At 38.0% G+C, this 19,337-nt stretch overlaps 1 protein-coding gene across 2 annotated transcripts in view; it reads right to left on the bottom strand.

The window, feature by feature from the left end:
- The window catches only part of EDIL3 (EGF like repeats and discoidin domains 3), a gene marked incomplete at both ends in the record, with an annotated part of 432,654 nt that extends 414,307 nt beyond the window's left edge, over window positions 1-18,347 (bottom strand). For both annotated transcript variants that reach the window (XM_079703476.1, XM_079703477.1), the window contains one exon: window positions 18,281-18,347. In XM_079703476.1, coding sequence (XP_079559602.1) covers window positions 18,281-18,347 — 67 coding nt within the window. The remainder of the gene's footprint in view (window positions 1-18,280) is intronic.
- Between the last annotated feature and the right edge of the window lie 990 nt (window positions 18,348-19,337).

Raw genomic sequence — 19,337 nt, 5'->3', positions numbered from 1 at the left:
CAATTTTTAACTATAAACATGTATTAGTAGGTTTCCTGGAGTGGTTTCCACTTAATTTCTGGACTATCAGTTTTAAAAGCACATATCAGTAATATCTTTTTGCCTTACTACACACCTTGATTATTACTCCAACAAAAGAAACAACAGGGTTTAAGTTCCTGAACTGCAACCAAAGTATTCATCAATTCATTTTACTTTAATTTCCTTTTGTAGGAGTCAGGGAACCAGCGAACCATCTGAATAAGCTCTAAATTGTTAAACTGTATCTTCCTCATAGTCAGTGTTTTCCTACAATTTCTAGAATCAAAAAAAAAAAAAAAAAAAAAAAAAAAAGGAAAGAAAAGGTTGATCCAAGCTACACTGTTCTGGAGTGATAGTTTACATATTGCCAAATGACCTAAATATCAAGTTTTCTATAATGCAGTTACTTTTTTAAAATTTTTTTTTGGGTTACGTGGGCCTCTCACTGTTGTGGTCTCTCCTGTTGTGGAGCACAGGCTCTGGACGCTCAGGTTCAGCGGCCATGGCTCACGGGCCCAGCTGCTCCGCGGCATGTGGGATCTTCCAGGACCGGGGCACGAACCCAAGTCCCCTGCATCGGCAGGCGGACTCTCAACCACTGCGCCACCAGGGAAGCCCTGCAGTTCCTTTTTAAAATGCATACTTTCAGACTGATATGCTGACATAAAAGAGCCCAAGAAGTCACTGTTAAACTTTGCATGCTTCAGCGGGCTCTGATTCTAGGCTTTGCTCCTAATAATTGCTTTCACAAACAATTGATCCTGGAAGAGTTCTTTATGCCTCTTATTATCCCAAAGTCAATTGACTTATTAATTTATAACATATTCCCAATTAAAGTTAAACCAACAACCTGAAACCACCAACCCTAGATTGGTTTACTGTGCAACTGCTATCAGTAATAACATTTTAAATATTTCAAGGTACTCGAATTATGGGGAACGCAAAACTAAAAAAATAATCTCTTTAAAATAATCAAGAAATGTTCATTCAAATTGATCTATACCGCTTCCCAAAGAATATACAGAAATTATTTTAGCAGTAATTTTGCTTATATTTTTGTTTCCCTATTTGTAAAGTTGACTTCTGAATACATTTTATTTTTAAAGCAATCACCAGGTGAACTCTATTACTAACTAAAGAGGTCATTTATTAAGGTATTAAGGTATTTATTCTTCCAATTTAATACTTTACAATAAAGTATTAAATTTTTACATATATATAGTATACATTTATATCTAATGGGGGGAAATCTCAATAATGTGCTTGCACATTGGTAATAGAATCTAAGCTAATTCTTGTATTGAAAGGTATCAAAAAATTGCTAATTCAAAAATAAGTTATGGTTTATGATCCATATATAACTTTGAAATTGAGCTTTTTAGAAACAAAATAAAGCATGTTTTTCTGGAAACAATTCTATAATATTAGCTAAAATATTTAAAATAGTGTCACTGCTACTATGTTTAAGGAAATTTGTATTAAGCTATTTTTGTGGACTGGCATTGGGAGAAGAAGAAGTTGAAGGTTTGGGTAGCAGGAACACAGCAAGAATGTAGCAGGAACATAGCAGGAGAGAAGATGACCCTGATTCCTTTGGAGGTGGCAATTTTGTCAGGAGGGTGAGAGGCTGATTTAACTTTTTAATTCTCTGCATTTGCATGAACAAAACAATTTTCTAAGACAGCCACTCTAGATCTCAACCTAGGGTTGAAAAAGGCAGGTGAAATCAGGGACATTTGGGGATACCAGATATAAATATGCCCATTTTAACATGTAGGAGCTGTCTGATCACCACCAGTTAAGTTCTCATAATGCAGTGACTACCTACATATCAGATTTGTCATCATTTCCAGTGTGTTTATGTTCCTTTTCCAAACAACTGTAATCAAAAGTTTTCATGGCATCTGGATATGTTCAGTTAAACATACAAAAACAAATGAAGGGAGTATCATATAAAATATCAAGAATCATCACGACTTCTAATACTAGCTTACTCTATAAAGGTATAGAAAACGAAGCAAGAATCTGAAGCTACCACCAAACCAAACGATTTATAGGACAGTTTTCAGGTTCCAAAATCATTCCCAGTATATTGCTTCATTTTCATTTTGATCACTATAATAAGCCCAAAAGACAAATAGTGTAGAGGCTATTATCTCTATTTTTGCCAAATAAAGAAACTAAGAGATTAGAGTTTGCTCAAAGTCACAAGGCAAGTACTTGGTAGAGCCACGAGTAGGTTTTTTGAGACCTAAACTAGTCCACACTGCTACAGCAGATGAAGTTATACAAACCTGTATCTACATGAGATTATGTATAAGAACAATAGTAGGATTCTGGTCCCATGATCTTCACTCCTTGATGTTACACACATTAAATATGTTATGTTACATGGCAAAAAGGACTTTGTAAATGCAATTAAAATTACTAATTAGCTGACCTCAAAACAGGTAAATAATCCTGAATCTGTGTATTACCACTGCCCCTTCATGGAGACTCTCTTATAATACTCAAAATAATGTTTTTAACTGTGACTTGACTTGGAAATAGTCCATGCATAATATATTTTCTTGATAAATCTCAACGATTTTAACCATGTAAATCTCACATGGAATCCTGCTTGCTTTGGCCATGAGATAATTTTAGTCATAAATGTTACTTTGAAAATAAGTACAAACTGACCTAGTAGTCTTATACCCTAAAATCATTAATGTCTATTTCTTAATTCATCTGAACAAACTGAGTCATTCTGTAGGAAATCATATACTTCTACATTAATTCTTAAAACATGTTTGTATATCTATTTCTTGTATTTAATTTAAAAGTATTCCCTGAATGGAAAGTTTTTTGTTGTTGTTGTTATTTTCTGGCAATTTTTCCCCCCAAAGAGGGGACAGTATAAAAGTCAATTATTTAAAATGCAAACAGAATTATTTTATTTAAAAATCTTTAGCTCAACATGAACTTAATTTTTACCCATTTAGATACATATGAGATAATAGTTTTCTGAATACTAAGTACTGACCACAGAGACCACCAGTCACGAATAAGCAGATTAAAAAATCTTCATGCTGTAAACTTCCCTATATACCATATTCACAATTGAGGCCTCTAAAGCAAAATGTGAAATAAAAATAACTTAAAGTATTTTAGAAGTTTCTATTATCGCTTATAAATCAGGACACAACTCACAGTCAATATTCAGAGTAGAGAGTAAGTGCACCTAAGTGGAAAGGATATAAAGGAAGCAAAGACTTCCTGTTGAGTTAGGAGACGTTGAAGGCTATTCTACTGCAGATGATACTACAGATTGTTTATGTCCCCTAAGAATCCACATGTTGAAACCTCATCCCCAATATGATGGTATTTGGAAGTAGGGCCTTTGGGGGGTGATTAGGTCATGAGGTTGGAGGCCTCATGAGTACTGTTAGTGCCCTTACAAAAAAAGCCTCAGAGAGCTCCCTTGCCATGTTGACCACATAAGGTCACAGTGAAAAATGGCCACCTATGACCCAGGAAGTAGGCTCTTACCAGATGCTGAATCTGCTGGCACATTGATCTTGGACTTTCTAGCCTCCAGTACTGTGGAAACAAATTTCTGTCTTTATAATCCACCCAGTCTATGGTATTTTTATTATAGCAGCCCTAATGGATAAGACAGTTAAATACCCCCTGAAATACAAATAAAGCCAGAAACATAACCAAGATTCATTTAGCATAAATTCAAGAATTGCTAGACTTTGTTGATCAGCCAATTTGTCAGATCCATCCAGGTTCCCATCCCCTCTTTATACCGTTCTCTTCGGGAATGTGTCCCAAGGTAACTGCCCCCTTTACAGTAACAGCCTCAACCACAATTAAGAAAATAATAATAGATAATGTTTATTGAGGTTTATATTGTGCCAAGATCTATAAGCACATTACATGGATTATATCTTTTAATCATTACAAGCCCTATTAGATTCCTACTGCTTTATCCATAGTCTACAAGCTAGACTAACTGCAGAAGGCTTCAGAGCTACTGACTGTTTGACCAGGATGCAACTCCCAGTCTATGTGATTCCATTCTCTAAACAACACGTTATATTAATATACCTGTAAGTTATATCTCAGTTAAAAGACTGAAGTCTTGATAAATATTGCACCAAAAAGTAAAATAATAATTAAATGAGAAAAAAATTGATTGTACTCCATTCATTTACCAGTTAATTTTTTATCATAATGTGTGCCAAGCATTGTGCTATGGCACTGGAAATACTACAGTGTCATCATCATCATTATCATCATATCCATCACAGGACACAAATATTGTTCTAATCATTTAACCTGTATTAAATCCTCACAATAATTCTAGGAGTCAGGCTGTATTACTGCTATCTCCATTTTATTTATTTATTTATTTTTGAAAACTAAGGTTAGTCATCTATTGAAACTGAAAACTCTTGACTCCTGAGCCTGGGAGCTTTATCTTGTTTTATGTTTACTTTTTCACTTTGTGGTTATCACACTGTATATAGATTACTGTAATATGTTTCATTTTGCAAAAATATGTAACTCTTCACAAACATTTTAATGCTATATATAATGTGAATAAATTAGAAAATATTCTAATTTATTATATGATACATACTTTATTTTCTAACAGTTTTTTTAAGTAGTGTTGGAACATACCCAACCATTTGGTTGGAGAAACAAAGGGCAATTCTTGTGAACTTAAATATGATTCCAAAAGCAGAATTCATAAAGGAAAATATGAATTATTTTACAAAATAAATTTGTTTTACCTTTTGCATATTAAACATAATAAATATAATATAAAGATAAATGAAACTTGAGACAGCATACTTGCAACATGTAAGTAACTTCCTTAATGTTTTTGAACAGTTAGGCTTGACATAAGTACCCTACATAAAAATGAAATCCACTTCTGAAATCCCTACTCTCTCCTTTTAACCTACAAGACAATTTCCTTATCCTCTGTTCCACTTCATTAGAATGTAAGCTCTACGTGAGCAAGAATTTCTGTCTGTTTTGTTCACCGTCTGTAATTGCAACACCCAGAACAGTTCTTGGCATCCATCTCTACTTAATAAAATGTTGTTGAATAAATTATAAAACTAGGTGGTATGATCTACTTCATGGTTAAAAACATTACTTTGAGATATTTATTTATTGAAACAAGTCTCTAAGTATAGACACCAAAGTGTTACCATTACAACTTTTCTTCAATGAGTATATACTTCAGGTTAAAAAATAATTAAAACTAAAACAAAGATGAGGAAGTAACTCTCCCTCAAAAAAAATAGCCAAGGTTTCTTTCTTATCACATAAGAAAGAGCAAAGCATTAGATTTTACCATTTTTATTCTACATAATCCTTTGCCGTTTTATACCTTTTTTAGAAAGACACGTCATCTTCAGAGCTTTTAGACTAGGAGTTGAAATCACACAATTACTGGGGTCACAAGCATACAAATTGTTTTAGAACCACTGAGGCATTTAAGAAAGGTAGAAGTCTAGTTGCACAAAGGGAAATAAAAAGCAGTTTTCAGTGACATAAAGACGGTCATTACACAAACAACTCTAAACAGAGCTGTTTCAGAGGCTCTTGGCTCCTGGGCAGACACAGTGCCCAGGTGCTGTCTTTTCCCCTCTGCCAAGTACATCTGGGTTCAGCAGGTGCGACTTCGTGGTGGGAGGAGGGAAAGAAGTTATGGTTGGAGGAAAGTTATCGCTGGTGGAGCTCATGGGAGTGATCACCAAGGCACTGGGGCAATTAGCAGATCAGACGGCTAGCTGCAGCTCCTCCACCTGACAATGAAAAATCACTAAGTGCTTTGATTTTGTTGCATATACATTTCTTGTCAACTCCTGATAATAAAATGATAGTCTGAAGCTTACTGTCTATCTTGCATATACAATTACAACTATTTTATTGTAATTTGATAATTTAAGGTAAAATCCGAATCTTGATTTTAAAGTGTTTATACATTAGACAGAGATGAAAACAAGTTAGTAATTTATTTAGTCAGCTCTTAGAGTTTGCCTCTACTTAAGTATTTATTGCTTTCTAAAAGTGTATCACTTGTGCCATAAATCACACGTCAGTGCATCAATGCAAGTAGATAAGAATTTATTAAATTAGTTAATGGGTCTACTAAAGGAACACATTTTTTGTTTTAACCAGAGAAAGATTTATACACCAGCAGAGTTGTTTTTCATTCATGTTTTTCACTCCTTCATGCATGCAAAAACTCAGCCAACAAATATTGAGTGCCTATTGTGTACAAGGCATCATGTTTGGAGCTGGATATACCCATTAGGGAATAAAACAGTTGTTCTTCCAGCCCCCATGGAGCTTGCAAGAATACATTACAAACAAGAGAGAAAATAAGATAATAAACAAGTGATTATATAAATGTGATTTTCGAAAAATGCATAATTTCAAAAAAGAACAGTAATAGAAGCTAGTGACAGGGGTATATTGTTTGTATCTATGTGTATGTTGACGCCTCAGTACTTAGAGAAGGTGATCACAAAGATTCTCTGAGGTTGTGCAGTTTAAGCTGAGGAATGATCTGGGAGCAGAAAATGGCAACATATAGAAGGAGATAGCTAGAAATAAAGAAAGAAATAGGAAAAATACAGAAATAGAGACAGATGATGGTTTCAAGAAGATAGTGAATACTTCAAGGCCCCAAAAGAAATCAATATGCAAAAAAAGGTAAGGATAAGAATTTGTACATTGTATTATTATTTAGCTGATATGTACATGATATTAAAATAGCAATAAGTAGCAGAATAACAATTTACAGTGAAGAAATCAGGTAATTCTGAGATTCTGTGGGCAGAGAATACATCATACAGTAGTAATGGTCATCATTCTGAATGCAGAATGAAGAAAAATATAAAGTAAAACTCCAGTGAAGGCTAATGTAAAACAAAATTATGAAATAAAAATGACATAGATAAGTATTACTTGGAAAAAGGTGGTCTGATAGAAAAAATTAACCAGCAAAGCAATAGATTAAAAATTAAGATTGTATATGCAAAATTAAAAAGTACAGACTAATGTGTGTGGTGTTATTTTAGGGAAGCACATCCCTGGAATTCGCTGTTGAGTTTTTGGCAAGCCTGTTGCATAAATATGTAGGCTACTTGGACAGATTCCAAATGACACAACTAAAATGATGAAAGGAATGGCTTACAAGGACAGATTAAAGGAAAAATATGTACAACTTTAGCATCTCAGAAACTAAAGAAGAAACAGTATGGTTTACAAATATTTGAAACATGTAAATTGAGGAAAAAGAATTCTTTGTGTACAAGGTTGCATAATTATGAGCATATTAAAAAGGAAAAAAAGAACAAAAAAAACTTCCCCTAGTAATAATGTTGTTTTCCAGTAAGAACCATTTGGACAAATAATCCAAGATGGGCAAGGATTAAGGCCACCAAGCAGATATAGACATTCCCAATAACCTAAACTCTGCAGAACTCAAAATACATAGAGGACTATCTGAATACGACAAAGTAGGACATCTTCCCATTACTCAGCTATGCTTTAAATTTAGAAGGGATCCTCCCTCAGATTTAAGGCTTTTCTCTGCAATTGTGCTAAAGTGAAAAGAGTCCTGGACTTGGGTCTACAAAACCTAGTTTTGAGTGTTTATCACTGGGAATAGAATTATTCTGTGTATAGCTTCATCTGTCAATGGGGATAATAATAATCCACTAGGTTTTTGTGAGGTTTAAAAGAGCTGTTGCATATGAAAACATATTTTATGTGCTTGAAAGCATAGCTCTTAGTGAATATATCAATTATCATAATGAGCTCAATGTGTCAAAAGGTGTAGGATGAAGACTGTCAAAGTGCATGATGCCTGGGACTAGGTTATTACATCTGTCTTCCTGCTCTAGAGAAAATCAGCTCTCCTCTGAGTTACTGTCTACCCTGCAGCTCTCTGAATTGGTTACCGTTTTCTCTCCCATAGCTTATAGAGATGTAGCAGGAGTCCTCTTGTTCCTCAGTGCAACTTCCTGAACATTCTCTCCTTCAGCTCAAAAAAAACAACAGCAAAAAAACCCTACCCAGTTTTAATTTCATGCCATAGATCTCTATTCCCAAATCCTACCCCCCTGTTATAGTTATTTCCTCATCTCTGTACCTCTCTCACTCCTTAAAGATTTCTGTTCCTGGTTCACTATCATCCTTGCCAACATTTTTCTCCTGGTATAATTTTTTGGAGAATTTCAATACCCACATAGATAATTTTTCCACATGTTTTGACTCTCCTCTTCCAATGATCTTGTCTTCTACCCTCCCTCAACCATAACTCCTATGGTCATACTCCCAAATTTATAATTATCAATATCTGTAATTATAGTCTAATTACCACAATGCCCCCATCACCTTACTCCTCATACCATCACTTTCTTTCTTGCTCATTCCCCTTTGGACCCACAACTCAACCTTTCAAATTCACCAGGATTTCCAGTGGATCCTATTACCTCTTGACAGAACTCCAGTTTTCTCATGGCCAATGGGGGGAAAGGGACGTTGGAAATTACCTTAGTTTGAGATTTAAAGAAGCAAAAATGATGAAAGCACGTGGGCTGAAAAATTCACAAATGGTTGAATACATCTTGAAATGGATAACCACAAAGATCAGGTTGGTAAAGAAGAGAGATAAGAAGAACCAAAAATTAGAGCAATGACAAGAGTGGGTTTACTGGGAATGAAGGGCAAGGAGAGGTAGAAAGACAGAAAATTCTGGCAAGAAATGGGAAGTCTGAGAAATTTAAAGTACTAGTAAATGAGCAAATCATGCGACGAGAAAGTCTAATGAACAGCATTGCCAGCAGGTACCTAAGAATGGAGCTGGGAATCATTAGTGTTGGGAACTTCCAGGAAATTTAACACCAGAATATTAAAAGGGTCACAAGTTTTTAAGGGAACAAATAATAGAGAAGAAACAAGGTTCTGAAGCCTTTGAGGAAGTTCAGGATGTTGTGATGGTTAGTAATTGGCTCCAGAGAGGAAAGGAGATGTTATAGGCTGATGGCAGGAAAGTGTGAATGTCGTACTAAGAGGCAGTTAGAATAGTTTCCGAAAAAGCAAGTAGTACACCAACTCCTCCTTCTCATCTTGTGGGTCCAAGAACTGAGAAAAAAGCACCAACTATAGCTACCTAAAGCAAAGTGGTATAGCAGAAAAGAGTAAAAGATAAGCTGGAATCACAGTCAAGTTCAAACTCTGTCACTGGTTGCTTGAATTATAGGACATGTTGAATTATACTTGATGTGACTTTTTCAAACCTCAGGTTCCATATCTGTTAAAGGAGATTAAGAATGCCTTTTCTGCTTATGTTTCCTAGAATAGACATGGGAAATGCTGAAGAAATTTTAAATATTGTTTTTATTATTATTATTTTAGGGGAATAAATATAATAAAGCATGTAGAGGTCCATTTCAACTATAAAATACCATACAGATGTACAGAAGAAGATATTAACAAGGTGATCTCATATGATGTAATTTTCATTATTTTGTAAAATACTTAAAGTTAATCCAATTCTAGTTTTAAAAAATAAATATCTTGGTTAAATAACTCTTAAAAGAAACCAGAAGATATAATTTTCTAGCTGATATGGTTTGAGACCATTTGGTGCTTTTGTTTGGCTCAAATTTCTTAATGGGGTTACACAGAAATAAAATTAAATGAGGATGGGATGTAAAGCAAATAAAATACCTTTATTAAACTAGCAGAAATAAAAACCTAGTTAACCTTTAAAATCACTATGTCCTACATTACGTATCTGTTAACCTTTAAAATCACTTTTTCCTACATAACGTATCTGAAAATTATAGAGAAAGCATGCTCTTACATATCATACTGAATAACAGTGGAGCAATGGAATCCTAGAAAACCAAAATAAATTATAAAAATCATGTTGAAATAAAATTGAATGGCAAGGTTTTGAATCACTTCCCGAGTACTCCTCTTCTTTTTAGTCTTCACTATTCATACTAGTGATGCATCTTTCTGAAAGACACATTAACTCTGTCTGACCAAACAGAGCATACTCCACACTTTATTTCTGAATGTGAAAAGATGTATTGACACTTTACCAAATTAAATTTGAAATTTTAAAAAATTTTGTCCCAAGAAAATAAATATAATTTACCGCTTCCAAAATATCTACCTGTTAAATAGAAATTGGATATGATGTGTGTGTTTTACAAAAAAGAAAATCATTTAACAAAATATTTCCATGAGATACAGGATGTGTCAGTCACTGAAATACAGCATAGTTCAGTAGTTAAGAGAGCAGGCTCTAGATTTAAACTGGATCCTATTTCTAACAAGCTACTTAGTAGATTATTTATTTGGGAGATGACTTAACCTCTCTGTATCTCTCTTCTCATTCATATGTAAATAATAATAGTACCTGCCTCATAGAATCATAGTGAGAATCAAAGATGGTACTTAGAACAGGGGAACAGATAACATGCACTAAATAAATACTACACTTACTAACTATACTTAAGAAAGATATCCGAATGTATGCTCCTTGTTAAGTTATCTAGCAAGATGCTTAAATAGACATGGTGGCAGTCCCCAAATAAAGAGAAGAAAGGAAAAAACAGATGTCTGAAAAATTATTGTTTCTAGATCAAAATTAAAGTTAGCTGGAAATGTTAGAACCTTGTATCTAACAAAGAAATTGATCACTCAGAGGTAGTTTTTCTTTTAACTGAAGATGCACAGAAAACACAGCACTTCTTGTCATGTCTGGATGTTAATATTATGTGTTTAGCAATGCTCTTGCAGGAGTATTGAGAAATATTTTCAAAGTAGTTCACTCTATAACGTATATTGTAAAAAAAAAAAATGTTAATATAACAAAGTGAGAAACAAAGCTTTTAAAGTTCCTGGGACTACTTTGGACTTATCTTTTATAACATACTGCTGTTTAAAATATGTGGGTATCTCTCACAGAACACTGATGGGGGCGGGGGCGAGGAGTGGATAGCTCCATTCATTTGGATATATATTGAGTGTTTCGGTTTTGTTGTTGCTGTTGCATAGTTGTGTTGTTTGTTTTGCCTTGCACTGCTCTAAGCCCTGGCTCTGTAGGAAGCACAACATATGACACAAGAATTTATAAATAAATATGAAAGCATTTTGAATGGTAATTTGCATTTTGTTTGCCGATAGACAATTTCAAAATGGTGTTGACAATACAAAAGTTAAACTATAGAAAGAAAAAAGATGAATAAACAAACAGGAAAAAGTGTGTGGATAAAATTAGAGTTCAATTAGCATTTGGAGCCAAACATGTGAGGGGAGAAGGGTATCGGAGATGTGAGCAAAGATAAGACTGATGCCTATAATTGGGAGACTGCTTTATGCTACTGGGAGGGATTTGCTAATTTATTTCAAATAAGAATACTCTCCAATGTTCCCACTTGACTGTCCCAGTCTTTTCTGCCCAAGGGTCATGAGCCCATTTGACCTGGGCTGTCTTCATATGATCTCCAGTAGCAGTAAAATGTAAATGATCATCCTGACCTCAGTACAAGAAGAGACTTAAGAGGATTATCGTGCATTCCCAAAATAAATGTGTTCATCAAATACCAAGCATAAACCTTAAAGAATACATGGTGCCCTAACCCATTCAGAGACCACTTTCAATCATGCACAAACTCATTTAACAAAAAGAGATTAAAACCTTGGCCTTTCCGTCTGTGGGCTGTTATTACTATATTAAATTAGCTTTAAAGAGACAGATCAGTTTGATACAGACCTGTTTTAGAAAATAGAGAAAAGTAAAGCTTAGATCTAGAGTCAATTTTCTTTCTCCATAGTAACAATCACATTCAAAAGTGCTTTAGTACTCAAAAAGCCTTCACTTAAATTCTTGAACTTAAATCTTCCATTCTACTTTATGCACTATTAAATCTTCTGTTGAACAAATCCTACACAGCTTCTATCAGCATAATAATGCATATTTTAAAACAAAATAGTAGTACTTTTCTTCTAAAATATTACCAAATAATTGCAGGGCATCGTATCTGCATTCTGAGATCTACTTCTTTTCTACAAAACTGAGTCCCCTGTTTCATAATTTGTACCTTCATTCATTACTTTAGGAGGAAAATCAATAAAAAATGTTTAACAACATATTATCTGAAATGATGGGAAAATAAAGCTTCAAACAAGCACATTCTTCAGATATGTCTCTTTCACCTTTAAACAGGTTTTTCAAGCTTAAACATTTTGGACAAAATCTCTTCAACAATGCACATATTTCACTGCCTTTGTATACCCCAAATGTTGAACATATTGCAGTGAGTCTTTGTCTAGGATGCAAGATCAATACTGGCATCAAATACAAGCATATTCTCTCACAGGGTAACGCCTTTTGGCCTTTAAACATAGCCCCTCTCCCACTCCAAATAAATGTCTCTAGTTTTTTACACTGTAAGGTAGCTCTGCTTCTACATATACTTTTTCAATCTCCTCTTTGTCTAACAGCTGCCAGGTTTTATTGCTCTGATTAAGTCTGACCTATTACCTCATAGGTCTTTAATTTTTTGAATTCAGTTTATAGAGAGCCCAGGAAATTAAAAACCAAGAGAAATAGACTTTTCTATATAATTTAAGGCCGAAATGCATTATCTATTTTAGGTGGTCAGGAGTTTTTGATGTTTTCTCCTAGGTTCTCAGCTCTGTGCTACAGGCAAAGCAAGATACTTCTCTACAAGTGGGGCGGATATAAGTTATTGCCCAGTTGGTAGTTTTAGGCAGGACACTGTGATCATATCAAGGTGTAAAATCCTGAGTTGCTCCATAATTCAGATCCTAATTTATTTCTGTTTATGTTTTAAACCTCAGGATTTAGTAGTAGAGGCTTTACACTGTCATTTTTTTTTTTCTCACAGGAAAGCAAATTGCAAATGTCACAGTGTTTTGCAGATTTGCAACCTTTTAATAATGATGACAGAATTTTATAGTGGATGCTGTGCCCTAGTTGCTATCCAGCAAGGAAATGTTGGAAGGAGGGTTATTTAAGGAGGACTCTGACACAGAAAGGATGCCACTGGAGACAGACTGCTTGACACGATATCAGCGACTTTATAAAACACAGAGAGAACGTGTAGAAAAGGTGTGACGGTGAATCTGTAACACTGTTTTAAGGGCTATATCAGCAGATGCTAGAACTAACTTTTGAGGAATGGTTATCAGTTAAGAATTAGAAACAAATAATGTCAAGTCACTGAAAGCTATTGAAACATAATAGGCACATACATAAGGAATAATAACTGGCTTAAATGGGTAATGACAAAACTTTATCATGTCATTTAGTCTCTTTCGGCCACGTGACTGAAGTTAGAAACTTACAAGTTTCAGGAAACATACACTTTACCATTGTGACAGAAAAGGATAAGCTGTAATCTCTTCCAGTACTTTAGATCTGTACATATAAATAGTTGAATATACATCCACGTAAGTCAATATAACAAGTACTTACTTCTATGTATAAAATTTACAGTTGGTATGGAGAGTAAGCTTAAAAGTACGCCAAACATTTCAGTAATAATTGTTTTACTACAAGCTCCTCATAGCTCTATGTGCATTTCCTTGGAAGTTACTCAGGAACACCCTGAGAAATAATGGCTCAACCTAGACATATAGTTATTTGTGTGTGGCAGTTAGAGCAACTCTGCTTCCAAGTTAAAATCCTGTGGTACAAGCAGCAGGTCCTTACAACTCACCCTCCTTCTCTTTCTCAGGGGAGCACTGAAAACTTTAATAATATCAGTTTCACAGAGAGTAGAAAGTCACTTTATGTGGATTTGCAGATTAACGTTTACTACTTTACTTCCCCCGCCCGCCACCCAACATCTTTCCTTTAAAAGATCTCCATTGATTATCCTGACACCTGCTGGCAAGGGCATAGTCGATGATCCTAGTCTACTTTTCCCTTCAACAATTTCCCCAAAGCAAAGACTGTTTAGAGGTATTTTCAGTAACAATTAAGTGGTCATTCATTCAGTGTAAGTATTTATAGTACTTAATTTTTAGCATTATCACACAACCATGAGAAAATGTTCAATAATCCATTTCACATAGCCAACAACTTAAGTCTTTATATATAAATACATGTTTGCTCTGATTAACTAAAAGATATTGTAATCATTATATGGACTGTGATTTAAAAAACAAGAACAAAAACATGCTAGACATCTTCCTTAAAAGACAGGTAAGAATTAAGTAATAGGAATGGCTTGGCTTTGGTTTTCTACTATTTTTTTTCATAATAACATCAGTTTGCAAACTACTTAGGAAATAAACTCAAACTCATATAAACTCATAGGAGTAAACTGATTAGCCTGAGAGAAGCCATACCATTAATTAATTACATATTTGCAAAATTTGCTGTTTGTTTCTCAGTACCCAAGCGTTCTGATTTGCTCTGACTTGAACTGAGTTCTGAAACCCGCACTGTTTTTCATGGGTTTATTTGGCAAGGAATATAATGAACCTACTACATCATAAATGATACTCAAAGCTATTGGCGCCTGCAAGTATGTTCAGTAAACAACAAATATCAGAATTACTTTCTTAGGCTTTAGGAAACTCTCAGATCAGGCGGGTTTTCAAAACTGTACACAAATGATAACATATACAGTCCATCCCATTATTCAAAACCCTTCAAAAGATGAAAAGTTTTAAAAATAAATTACTTAATTAAAATTTTTATCTTAATTAATATCAGTGAAATTAAGAATGTGGACTACTAATTTAGAGTCTGAAAACTGTTAAACTTATACTTTGTAATGGTTTTGAGCAACCAAGCTTTTTTAGTCTAGTCATGTATATGGTATTCTTATTTTGTGAGAAGGAAAAATCATACGTATCTAACAAGACAGGAAAATTTTATGAAAATATTTATTAAAAATAGCCTACATCCTGAATACATGTTTTATATAAACACTGATCTTAAGATATTTGAGAAAAATACAAGAGAGTTTTAATTTAGAGAAGAGTTCAGAAGTAAAATACATTTGCCTGGTTTTGAAGATCTTTGTAAATTCAAGATTACAGAGGGGAGAACAGGCCATTTCAATTTTTGTAACGCTTAATGTGTATTATTATGAATGTTTTCCCCAAACAATATAAATTTAAAACAAAAATACATTTCAATTCTAAGAAAATATTTCAAAAATAATTAGAAGAAACTTTTTTAAGGACCGGAAGGGAAAAAATGTGTTTTGTATCATAACAGTGGTCAGGGCTTTGCATTAGTGTCAAACTGTACCAGCAGGATACTTTATCTTCAATTACTTATTATTTTTAATTCAGTATTTCAAAATTATTTTTTTAATGTTTCACCTGGAATCTGTAGCTAGCATTTATTTTTAAAGTATACAATTAATGATCATGTAAATCAAGTAATGAAGACACTAATGTTTAATAATTTTTTAAAGTACAGTAACCTGTTATTTCAGCATCAATATTGCTATACTAATCATAGAAGCATGGGTGTTTTTACCTCGAGTGAGACTGTTCAGGTACTAATTGATCCCCATGTAGAATTAACTAAAAATCGCCATTGATTAAAAAAGGAAATGTGAATGCCAATGATTCATAGTATTTAGGACATGTCTAGACATTTTTAAACAGTACCATTTGCTTAAAGACTTCAGACACAAACTGCAAGCACAGGGACAGATTGCATAAGATGTCACGTGCTTGCTGCAACTGTATGCATGTAATTGGATTTTTTAGAGCAACCCATAACAATGAATAATTTAAGAGTTAATGAAATATTCAATCTGACTGATCCATTGGTTTAATTTTAAAATAAAAACTACTAAGAAAAGGAATTACATGTCCTTATCAAATCCCAGTCATTAATACACGTAAATTGCAACCCACACAGGGAAACACCAATTTATAAAACGTATACATTAGACAAATGATATCTGGGGAGGTGGGGTGGGAGAGGTGCAAGGTAAATTCTCATCGTTAACACTGGCCTCAGTAAGTTTGCTCAAAGTTGAATTGTTTGGAGATGTCACGTAAGCTGTACTCTGCCTTTCTGCAGAGCTGAGGGAGAATAAATTAGAAAGGTGCAAGTTTAACAAAAAGAGCTCGTGGAAAATGGTCCATTTCTTTCCTATCCCTCTCCTCACAGGCTGTCTGGACAAAAAGAGAAATCTACGGAAGAATGTGGAGTACACACTGCCCAGCATTGTCTAGGAGATGGAAAGAGAGCCCAAGCAACACACCAAGGTTGGATTGCCTGGTGGAGTAAGCTGTGCCCTAGGCATGTGTATCTTTAGACAGCAGAGCTTCCGGCTGCAGCGAGACGGGACTCACCGCACCCGAGGGCTCCAGCAACCAGACCTAGGGAGGCTAGCGCAGCACACAGGTTAGATACACTTTCTCCTCCTCCACCTGCGCCGCCCTCCGCCTAGGTGCCAGGACTGATGATGGAGGCGATGGTGTCAAGGAGTAGGTGCCTGTGAGTGGGTGAGGGTGTGTTTTCGGTTTGGGGTGGGAACGGAGGCGGGGAAAGGAGGAGGGGAGGGGAATGCCTGCCGTTCTCCCCCTCCTTTCCTGCTGAGGGATCAAAGTGCAGAAGGAATCCAGACGGGAAATGAAAGAAAGGAGAAATATCGGTAGTGAAAGCACTGTCTTTTTCGTATAGCTGGGGCAGCCCGCGGTGCAACTACAGAGCCATTACCATCCCTTAACCTTCAGTGGAGTGGCTGGCTGCCTCTGCCTGATAACTGGAAGGGCACACAGTAAACGTAAGCGAGGGACACACCTACTCGCAGGGGGAAATAGCCACATTCTGGGGGAGGGAGGGAGGCCGAGGAAAGGTACGGCCTGGATAGCTACTGGTAGGGCACCGAGGGCATCTGGCCAGGAACACCCGGCTTCTTAGGCAAATAGTAGCCCAAGAGTTTACAATTTTCCTGTGAAACAAATAGACGGATGGGTACATGGATGAATGGTGTAGAATATTCACTCAGCGTCTAATCTCAAATGGATTTGAGTCAATGCATCTTTTAATCCAGCCACCTTTTTTGAGAGGCACAGCATTTTAAACCCTGTAGTGCACTCAGCTCTCCACTTGAAGCAGCCTGTGGAGGGTTTCATTACCCACTGAACGCATAGAAGGAGCCGCCTGTATATGTGGGCGCAGAAGGGACTCAGGTCCGCCTCGAGCAACCTACCCAGAGTCCCTGCAGCTCCCCCTGCCCTTTCCAGGCGCCAACTTCAACCCCAACGCGAGCTTAGATGGAACCAAGACCAAGGCTTGTATTGACAGGCCATCCTTCCCAGGGACCTGGAAGCCAACTACGCAACTCAGCAGGAGACTCTTCAAAGTCCTGTGTTTTTTTTTTTTTTGTTTTTTTTTTTTTTTTTTTTTTTTTAACAGACTGGTTTATTTCATGCAATTCATGAAAACCACCACCAGACCACCTCTTACAACTTTTCTGCTCTTGGGCGGGGGCGCCAGGGTTGTCTCGCAACGCAAGATTCCTTATTACCAAGAGTTAGGCTCCTACCAGGAGGGAATGCTGAGCAAAGCTTGAGGCCCTTTGGGCTACAGGAAGGGCGGGTTCCTGGGGTTTTTCTGCTATTGGTGCTGCGCCTCCAGGATGGGGAGATGGGAGAAAGCCGAACTGACTTATCAGACCCGTCTCCACCGCACCCACCGCCCAAACTCCCAACACCGGGTTCGGATTTGCAAACTGCTTGGCGTGGGCCGGGCACCAGAGCACAGCACCCTGGAGGCGGACAGCCCTACGGCACTCTTCCCCTTTCCACTCCTCCACTCCCGGGGCACCCTCGCTTCCCTCGCTCCCCAGCGAAAGCCCCGTCTGGAGCCGGGAGCCGGCATCACCCACACTGCCCAGGGAGGGTTCGCGTGGCTACCCGGGGGCCAAGTAAGCCGTGGAAGATCTGGTTTCCCTCCCGCCTCCCCTGCATCCCCGTCCTTCCTCGATCTCATCTGGGTACCCCACACCCTCTTCCCGGCTCAGCCCCGCACACTCCGCTCTGACTTTGCGAGCACTTTTCCTGGGCACGCAGGGCAGGGCGCAGCCTCCTCGGTGCCGCCCACGGCGCTCGCCACCCCTGGAGCGCCCGGGGGACCTCCTCCAGCCCCCTGCGCAGCGTTTCCCAGGGGACTCTCTGCCTGTCCCGCAACCGGCGCCCGGGGCCGTCGCCTCACCTTTGCAGAACTGAGGGACACCAAGGCTGAGCCCAACCAGGAGCCAAGCAGCCACCGAGCGCTTCATGATCCCGTCTCTCGGACGTGACCCCGCTGGTCAGGGGTCCTAGTGGAGGGTAGTGTCGCTGAGGCTGCACCGCAGGGCAGCGGCAGACCCCGCCCCGACAGAGGATTCAAGAAGATGTCTTTTTCGTGCAGCGTCTCCTTAAACAAATTCTTGGAGAGAGCAAGAAAGAGCGGCGACCAAAGAGAGGAATCTTTCTTCCCCTTTTGCCTGCGCTCCGGGGCGCTGGGAGGTGGGCGAGCTCCGGGGAGTCGCCAGCGGGCTCAGCCTCCTCTGCGGGTGGGTCCCAGCCGAGGCGCGGCGGGCGGGGCCGGGCGCCGGCTCCGGCGGCGGCTCGGGGTCACCCGCGCTGGCGGACCCGCAGACTGTGTGCTCTGCTCGCGCCGCCGCGGCCGGCTGCGGGGCTTCTGACTTAAGAGAACAATGAAGCGTGAGCAGGCGGGGAGCGAGGGAGCGAGCCCAGAGCGCACTGTGTACAAACAGAGGCGGCGTGCGTGTGAGCTTGAGCCTCGCAGGCGCCCGCCCGCCCCGTGCGCCCCTCCTTCCTATTCCCTCCAGCAACCTCCCCCTCTTTCTCCTCCCCCCCACCCCCCAGAGGTGGCTCCTTCTGCTGGAAGAGAAAAGGGAGACAAGTGAAGCCACACCCTGGCACCTGCCACCACCTCTGAAGTTCCTACAGTGCCTGTACCTTCTGCACACACGCCAGAGACTCCGGGGTTAAGGGAAGCAACCCTTGGTGTCTGAGATTCTCTTGGTTTCCAGCACTGACTTTATAATTAACCACGTTAAGGAATCCCCTGAAGTCCCGTTCTCTGCATAGCCAGAAAAAGAAGTTAAGAGATTTTGAAAAGTGGCTCTTGGGGCACAAAGCTGCCCGAGAGACAGAATGCTGCAAAGTGAATTGTCCCGGATTCCAGGAAACGCAACCTGGTCAGCAAATAGACTCTAATCAGCTAAGACAGGGCTTTTCTGCACTTTGGTTGGCTCTAGGGT

Source organism: Hyperoodon ampullatus (genome assembly GCF_949752795.1).
Source record: "Hyperoodon ampullatus genome assembly, chromosome: 4".
Lineage (NCBI taxonomy): Eukaryota > Metazoa > Chordata > Mammalia > Artiodactyla > Ziphiidae > Hyperoodon > Hyperoodon ampullatus.
Note: the sequence above shows the minus strand (reverse complement) of the source record. Positions and strands in the feature narration are given on the sequence as shown.